This window comes from Phymastichus coffea, unplaced genomic scaffold (assembly GCF_024137745.1).
Source record: "Phymastichus coffea isolate CEN01 unplaced genomic scaffold, Cenicafe_Pcof_1.1 PCOF00119, whole genome shotgun sequence".
NCBI classification, from domain to species: Eukaryota; Metazoa; Arthropoda; class Insecta; order Hymenoptera; family Eulophidae; genus Phymastichus; species Phymastichus coffea.
In genome coordinates, this window is record NW_026706930.1 from 653,928 (window position 1) to 662,184 (window position 8,257).

General features: G+C 31.0%; 2 protein-coding genes across 3 annotated transcripts; one reads left to right on the forward strand and one right to left on the reverse strand.

Moving 5' to 3' along the window:
• Positions 1 to 78: 78 nt before the first annotated feature.
• On the reverse strand, positions 79 to 3,447 carry LOC131671140 (switch-associated protein 70-like). Its single transcript, XM_058947344.1, has 9 exons — positions 3,313 to 3,447; positions 2,862 to 2,981; positions 2,587 to 2,793; positions 2,388 to 2,503; positions 2,163 to 2,286; positions 1,738 to 2,079; positions 1,457 to 1,658; positions 1,230 to 1,385; positions 79 to 1,158 (listed from the first exon to the last, which is right to left on the reverse strand). Exons 1-9 carry the CDS (start codon positions 3,409 to 3,411, stop codon positions 917 to 919), a joined length of 1,608 nt encoding a protein of 535 aa, XP_058803327.1. The 5' UTR covers positions 3,412 to 3,447; the 3' UTR covers positions 79 to 916.
• Positions 3,448 to 3,829: 382 nt separating this feature from the next.
• LOC131671141 (U6 small nuclear RNA (adenine-(43)-N(6))-methyltransferase) lies at positions 3,830 to 6,345 on the forward strand. Of its 2 annotated transcripts, none has more exons than XM_058947347.1 (7): positions 3,830 to 4,262; positions 4,348 to 4,567; positions 4,634 to 4,774; positions 4,843 to 5,200; positions 5,272 to 5,464; positions 5,582 to 6,127; positions 6,211 to 6,345. In XM_058947347.1, the coding sequence occupies exons 1-6, from the start codon at positions 4,158 to 4,160 to the stop codon at positions 6,110 to 6,112; spliced, it is 1,548 nt and encodes a 515-aa protein (XP_058803330.1). In that variant the 5' UTR covers positions 3,830 to 4,157; the 3' UTR covers positions 6,113 to 6,127; positions 6,211 to 6,345. The 2 variants fall into 2 exon arrangements, with proteins under 2 accessions (XP_058803330.1, XP_058803328.1); XM_058947345.1 differs by lacking the exon at positions 6,211 to 6,345 and having other exon boundaries at positions 3,830 to 4,005; positions 4,124 to 4,262; positions 5,582 to 6,121.
• The last annotated feature ends 1,912 nt before the right edge of the window (positions 6,346 to 8,257 follow it).

Sequence of the window (8,257 nt, forward strand, 5' to 3'; positions counted from 1 at the left end):
CAAAATTTTCAACCTTGATTTCAAAGATACGAGGAGCTTGCAAGTATTGTCCATGAAATCCTTTGTATTGCAGTATGTACAAGTTTGATCAATAAACATATCACTATGACTATCCCATTAGCCACGCACCATTGATACAAGAAATCTGTTAATTAAAATTCAAAGTAACAGGGAATTAAATAAAATCCTACATCAATTTGGCGATTAATAGCGTTTATTGATAAAATTGTTATAAAATGAAGAAATTTTCATTCTTTAGTTGTGTATGTTTCATTTTGATTACAGATGACTTTGATGAAGTTCTTCTAAACTATAAGAAAACACCACTCACAACGTATTATAAAAGTTAATAAAATATTTCTTACCGACTATTAAAATAGATAATTGTTTTAAATGAGATTATAAACACATCAACTAACGTAAATATACCTACATTACGTATATGACCCGAATAAACATGTAAATTATATTATTTAGAAATTATATTTTTAAGGAAGACATTTTTGTCACAAAATTTTTTTGTTTATAACTGCTGCTTCAATTTCATATCTTCAACTAGCTAAATTTTTCAAAAACAAACATACTAATTTAACGTTAATTCATCGTTTCAATAATAAATAAAATAGACATCGAATAAAACTGCACCTCGAAAAGAAAACAATTCTTTGACATTTAGTTTTTAAAAAACTATTTACTTATAAATAGTACCAATTACAACTATGTTTTTAGAATAAAAAGGCAAGATAGCGTACAGGAACTCGCTTATATGAAATTTACCCTTTGAATTACACTGATATATGATCCTGAAAAAAATTCTTTAAAAATGACGTTACAGTATCTAAAAATGTACAAGTGCATAACTAATTTCAGACTTTTGTTAATGATCACAAATCTTTCTTCAAATTACCGTTACAAATCAACAATTCTTCTGCAACGAAACACTGTCGTCGATTACCAGCGGTCTTTCTTTAGTTGTAGGTATGAAACTTTGCGTTCGTCGAATTCTTTCTCCATTTCGTAGAGGCCTTATAGTGACTAATTGAGATTCCAAATTAATTTGTGCATCTTCTGCTCGTTTGGCCTTCTCTCTAGCTGCTTGCAATTCTGTATCGAGACTTTGTTTTTCGGCTTCTAATTGTTCCAATCGTAATTCGGCCTCTGAAAAAATACAATTTTACTCGTAACATTTTTATTGATTCACGATGTGAATTTAACGAACATCAATATACCTTGCAGTTGCTTTTCATTTTCATGTTGTTTCATTTCAAATTCCATTCGCTTTAACTTTTCCATCTCTAATAATTGTTGTTGCTCTTGTTGCAACCGCTCCAATTCTTCTCGCCTTTCCCATTCTTCTCTCAAAACTCGGGCTTGAAGATTTCGCACTAAAATGCACGTAATGCATTTATACATGAACATTTTTAATATTTTCAAGTTAACAAACACACATCTTTACCTATCTCCTCATCTCTTAGAGCCTGCTTTTCTTCGTGTAAAAGTATTTCCAACTTCTGTTTTATATCTTCAAGCTCTTGAACTCTGGCACATTCTTCTTTCGAAATAGCTTCTAATTTTCTAGCCTGAATTTCCGCAGCTATTCTAGCTTGGCGTTCAAATTGCAGTTCTAATCGCGTTTCTTCTTTCTGCTGTTTACTTGCCTGATTTTTAAATAAAAAGTATAAAAATTATTCTTCTGCAATGAATTAGAAGATTTACGAATAAATTTCAAATTGCAACCTGTCGCATAGATCTTCTTTGGTTAGCTAAGCTCCTCTGATAACTAAGTTTCTCGGACGAGTGTTGAATGGCAATCTGAAGAGCCGATAGCCACTGCAGTCTACCTCTGTGGTCTTCAGCAACAAGCTCGATGTACCTATGTTCCGAGGTGCTAATAATAAATCTCCTGTCTAGTTTACCACCATTGCTCACAGCATCTGTCCAACAATTTGGATCTAGAGTTATCACACCTGATGGCTCTTTTTGCTGCGAATCTTTGTAATAGGCTAACTCGTCAGGACGTAAAACAAACCAAAAGTACTTGAGAGTTGGCAAAAGATATCCTTTTTTCATTAAATAGCCCTGAAATACGAATCAACATTTTATTTTCTATTTTTTTATTTTAAAAATACAATTGTATTTCAAAAAATTGAAAGAATCTTTACTTTTTTAATAACGTCTTCGACATAAGTTTGATACAGATCGTCGATAGCTTCTGTGATACCGTCGATATCTAAAGATCCTTCACCGCTATACTTTGATTCTAAAACTGCTAAAAATGTTGGGAACCTGTGAAAGTAAAATTTCATCAATTTAAAAAAACTTCTTTTTATACTAGTTAACCGCGTCACTCGCTAAGAAAATATAACATCGAGAACAGTGTTTAATACCGGAAATTCCCAATAGCTGCTGACAGAGCAGAAAAATCCACTGCATCCCAGCAAAGACCAAGTGATGTCACTAATTGTGAGGCAACTTGAGCTACTTCGTCGCTGTGCATAGTCACCTTAAGAACCAAATAAAAGACATGCTTTTTTGTAACCAAAAGCTTTTTTAGTGTCATTTCGATATTCGGTAAACTTTACTTACCAGAAAAGATACATCCGCCCCATCTGTTTCGATTTCGGCGAGTAGACAGAATATTCGAAAAAGCTGATAAACGCTATTATCTTTGAACACAGGGTTCGATCTGTCGATATAAAACTTGCGACAGACTAGCCAGCAAATCTCATCTATACCCTTTTCTATCGATCTACAAGTGTTGATCGGAATCGTATCAGTTAATGATGAAAAAACCTGTGTAAGTTAAATACCATTGATCAATCAGTCAGTAGACTGTCTATCATTATTTGATGAATGCTTACTTCTTTTTGCAAGTAATATATGTAATGCTCAAAGGTCAAAGTTTGTGTACTTCTGTAATGCTCTAATCCTTTTTCCACTCCATATAAATCCATCAGTGTTCCGATATTGGCTGTCAAAACCTGATTAATAAAGTCGTCATCAATAAAAATCATCATTAATGAATCGATTTTTCTTTGAACGCTAATTGTTTATATTATAGGTGGAACGCATGGCTCCCTAATCTCTCGTATCTCAAGAGTCGAGCAAGGAACAAAAAAGTGCATCGTTTATCATGTGTCATCATTTACTTGACGTCCGATCCATCAACATATATACTGTATAAACGGCCAAGTGAATCATTCTCTCGTAAACGTACATTAAGAAACTCAATAATAGCGCTAATACTTTAAATATATGAGTCACGCCCGTGTGTCTCCAAAATCTCATCGAAGGATATTGTGCCGAGCTTACCTTGAGTTTGGACTTCGCCACAATTCCAGGCACATCGTGCTGTAGTGCGTGAAATGCATGCCAAATGCTGTTCGTTAAATTTTTCAGAAGATGTGCCATTATTTTATTACGTATTCAACGAAGTGCAGCTTAACGCCTCAGAACGAGCAACAGGTGCCTCCTTCCTCTATCCTCGTATCGCCACACACTAAGAATCCAACTATTCAAGATCGCTAACGAATTGAAAGTGAAATCGAGACGCATGCGAGAGACGAAAAAAACCCGCGAGCATTCGAACGCACTAGCAATGTATCCGAGACGAAACTGTTTTTGTTTTTTATCGGGATGATGAACCTCAATGAGTAAGTGTCTGAAATGAGGAGGTAGGGCGGACCGTAAGTATAAACGCGCGTGTTCTCATTTTATTTATTTTTGGAGGGGGCCTCGGAAATTTTCGGACGACACTGCGTGTTGAGAGATTTAATCTTCGCGCATGCGTATCTTGCCGGAATAGTGGTGGAGGAATGGTGGAGTAAAGTATATGGAGGTCGAGACACGCAAATTGTTTTGACCGGCGAGTCAGCTCACTATTTTTTAATATTTTACATTGCTGCTTTGCTTGTTTTTTCTAAATAAATTTGCAATCAGAAGTGCAATTCATCGTATCTTTGGCTGATATATTTATACATTTTCAACCTTTAAAATGCACAGCATGTATGTATGTGGCTTAATAATTTTTTTAATTATAAACAACGTTTTTCAACGCAATTGTTCAGTTAAAATGTATCTGAACATTTAATTGCAAAGGGTTTCTAAAAAAATTTTAATACAGTTTATATACATAACGTATATATTTTATTAACAAAATGTCCTTGAGGAGATTTATGCATGAAAGGAACAAGTATAAAGAAGAGCCCAATTTCAAGCATTTGGCAAATTTGTATCCTGAATTTCGGAAAATCGTATTCACAGTAAGCCCTTACTCCAGAAATTATTTCTAATATTATCAATGAATATCCATGACTACATTATAAATATTATGACTACCATCCATAGGATATTACAGGCAAAGTACGAATAAATTTTAAGGATAAAGAAAGTTTGAAAGTCTTGACACAAACTTTATTGAAACATGATTTTAACTTGGATATTGATATTCCTTCAAAAAATTTAGTACCTGCACTTCCTTTAAGATTGAATTATATCTTGTGGATTGAAGACTTATTAAAACACAGTGGTATTACTGATTTGTCTGATGTACATGGGATTGACATTGGTGTGTATTCAAAAAATTAAAATTTAATTTCAATCGAATAAATAAAAAAAAATATATTATTTATAGGAACTGGTGCAACTTGTATTTATCCACTTTTATTTTCTACAATTTTTTTAAGTAAAATGACTGGCACAGAAATTGATTCAGATAGTATAGAATCTTCTTTGAAAAACATTGAAAAAAATGATTTAACAGATTTTATCAAAGGTAAAATAAATAAAATGCTAGTAAAATCATCTAATATAATCTAAATGTTTATGAACTACTTATTACAGTGGTTTTAGTAAAAAAAGAAAGTATTTTAAAGGAACTTTTACAAGATAATAGCAAATATACTTTTGTTATGTGCAACCCACCATTTTTCTTAACTGATAAAGGATTAGGCAAAAAGTCTAAACAAGATCCACCAAGAAATGCTCAGACTGGAAATGACAATGAATTAACAGTTAAAGGTGGAGAAAGAGAATTTATTTCACGTTTAATTCAAGAAAGTATTGAATATAAAGAGCAAGTAAAAATATATACAACCATGTTTGGACAAAAAAGTACTTTAGGATACTTGAGAACAGAATTGACAAAGAATGGTATATCCAATATGACTTGGACAGAATTTTGTCAAGGCTTTACTAAGAGGTTTATAAAACGTACTCTCTTTAATCTATTAACTTTAATGACAGATAAACAATTATATTGTCAAATTGCAGATGGGGTATTGCTTGGACATTTAATAAAAAAGATGAAATTAATTTGATTACTGCACCAGTGACCAAAACAAGAGCAATTATACAAAAGTTAAAAAAAGATAAATCAATGGATATAGTATTTCCTGCCAAAGATGGATTAAATTCTCTTGACAAAGTTGTATCTTCATTGAAAATTTGGATTTCTGAATTGAAAGTATGTATATGTAGTGCACCAAAGTATATTGAAAAAGAATAAACATGTTTTTGCAATTTATAATTTAAAATTACATGTATATTATTATAAAATAGTAAATAATTTGTGTATTCTTAGATAAAAATGAAAGAAATAGGATTAGACGATGATGACAGTCCTTGTTGGGCTTGTCAGCTGACAGGATATGAAGATACATGGTCGCATGCTCGAAGAAAAAGACGTATGGCTAAGCGTGAAGAAGCTTTAAAAAAGCAACGCTTGGAAAACATAAATTCCGTTGATTCTGAAAACCTCCAAATTGAACATAAGGTTGAAACTGACCTCGAAGTCGAACAACAGGATGAGGCAAATACTCAAAATGAAGATCCTCTCTTAGTATGTACACTTCTTGTAGGAGAAAAAGGCTTAGATAACGAATCCGACAAATATGACAGCGAAAGAGAGAGTGAAAATGAGGATTCAAACAACGAAAAAATGCTGAGAATCTGTATGATTTATGAAAGTGGTTGTGGAGGTAAATTAAGCTTAGAAATGCTTCGCCAATATTTGGTCAATAAATTGAATATTCGCGAGTTTTTCCGCAAACAGCAGCCAAGCAAACCTAATAAGAAAAAAAGGAAGAAGAATAAATTGAGACAGAATAAATAGTTATTAATTTATCAGGTAAAAGAAATATACAAATTCAGATTATGTTATAAGTTTTGTATATAAAATGATTTTATTTATCGTGGTGTCATTTTACCAAGTTACATAACAGATGATAAATATGTAAATCAGGTATTCAACTTCATTTTTTTTTCGATTAATCCTTATCTGCTAATATATATGTATGGTACAGTTTCACTAACGAGTGCAATATGATGTTTGGCATAACAAACATAGAGAGAAAAACAATAAAAACAGATGATACATAAGTCATTTCCTCCGATGCTTTCAATATTTTATTAAGCTGCTGTCTTTTGTTTTGATACATAAAATGAGTTCTAGGTTGATAAAAGCGCAATTGATAATTGACAAAATTTTAATTACTTTCAATATTTTGAATCACGTAGCTTTAACGAATAGCTTTAACAAATCGCGTTACGTTTACGTAAGATTTTTTGTAATCGATAGCAGAATGAATAGTCTAAAGTTTTAACGACTTACATTTTATTTTTGACGCCTGGGTTCAATTCCTAGTTGTATGAACTGTCGTAATATTTTCATATTTGAGCTTTAACAAAGCATGCATTTTAGGATATTAATGCTATGATAACAATTTGATCGTGTCTAGAGCTACCTACAATACGCTGCTTATTTCTAAATTGAACACTACAATAACAAAAAAGTTTGATTAACATTTTCGCGATATTATTTGGTTTTATTTTAACAAAATGATTTATTTAGTGACTATATCACGTTGTAGTATCATTTAATTCAAATTTATATTTTATTATTAGAAATTTAGAAAAAAAACTTACAATTGTCTATGCAATTATAATAAGTTGAAAATAAAATGAATATTATAAAAAATGTAACTATACTTAAAATTGGTATGAAATTAATAGATAGATGAAGGAAGCACTTTTGGTACTTGCTTTAACATATTTTTAGTTACTGCATATATGTTACACGATGGTAAATTTGTATATTTGTAGACCATATATCCCATTCCATCACATTCTACCAATGAAATTTTCAACACTGATCTTTATATTTTCGTAATTTTTTAATTTCATTAGTCAATGCCTTAATCAGTTATTGCGTTACAGTATATTCTATATAACGATTATAGATCAAATAAATTTTTCATCTGTGCAGTCTTTTAATTGTAACACCTTGAAACATCGCAAAAACAATTTACCAATAAGTTTGTAGATGGAGTTTTCAATATATTTTTAATCGCTGATATAATAAAATGATATAAAGTTTATACATAATCTGAAAATAAGAAAAGGGTAAAAATTGAAGATGAAACGTAAGTAATAATTGTGTTTAAAAAAACTACACATGTGGATCACACTTCTTTCGTCAAGTACAAAACTTTACTTTTAACTTTTATCTATTTGTTCTGGTTTTTGTTTTTGTTTTTTTATTTTTCATAGAACCGTTGAGTATTGACTAGGAAATTTAAGTTAATTACTTATAAACTATTTTTCTGGTAGATAATGATGTTCATTTAACAACATATGTGAGGCAATGTAAACTTATACATTGTTAACTAACTAGTATGCCTGTTTAACTTCATCAGTTCTGAATAAAGCTTCCAGGCTAACGTCTCCTTTCTAAAATTTCCTAGTCAAAAAATACAAATTGAAACGTAAATATTATTCAAATTATATCCATAATCGTTTGCAACGTGGCACTTGTAGATTCTTACCGTTTATCAATATTATAACGTATTAGCCAATAACATTATTATCGTCGCATTCGTCACATAAAAAAATTACACTTGATTCACAATTCTTTGCAACAAGATAGTGACGTTTTTCAACTGCTGTAGTAGTATACTTAACAGGGAACATATAAATCATCATTTCCAATCGACCACGAGTTTTTGAATTACAGCACTCTGATCTATTTTTTATGTCAATCCGTAATATTTCAATAAACATCCAAAAGTAAAAGTTCTTTGTAAAAAATTTATTCTACAAAGTTTGATTCGAAAATTTTTATAGTGATTTTAACAATCCTCTTAATTCTAATTTAATATTTTTTGTTAGCAATTTATGTTTATTTTATTTTTTACGTTACAAAACTTGCAAATCAGTAAAGACAGCCAATAAAAATACTATCTCCAATAACTACATATCG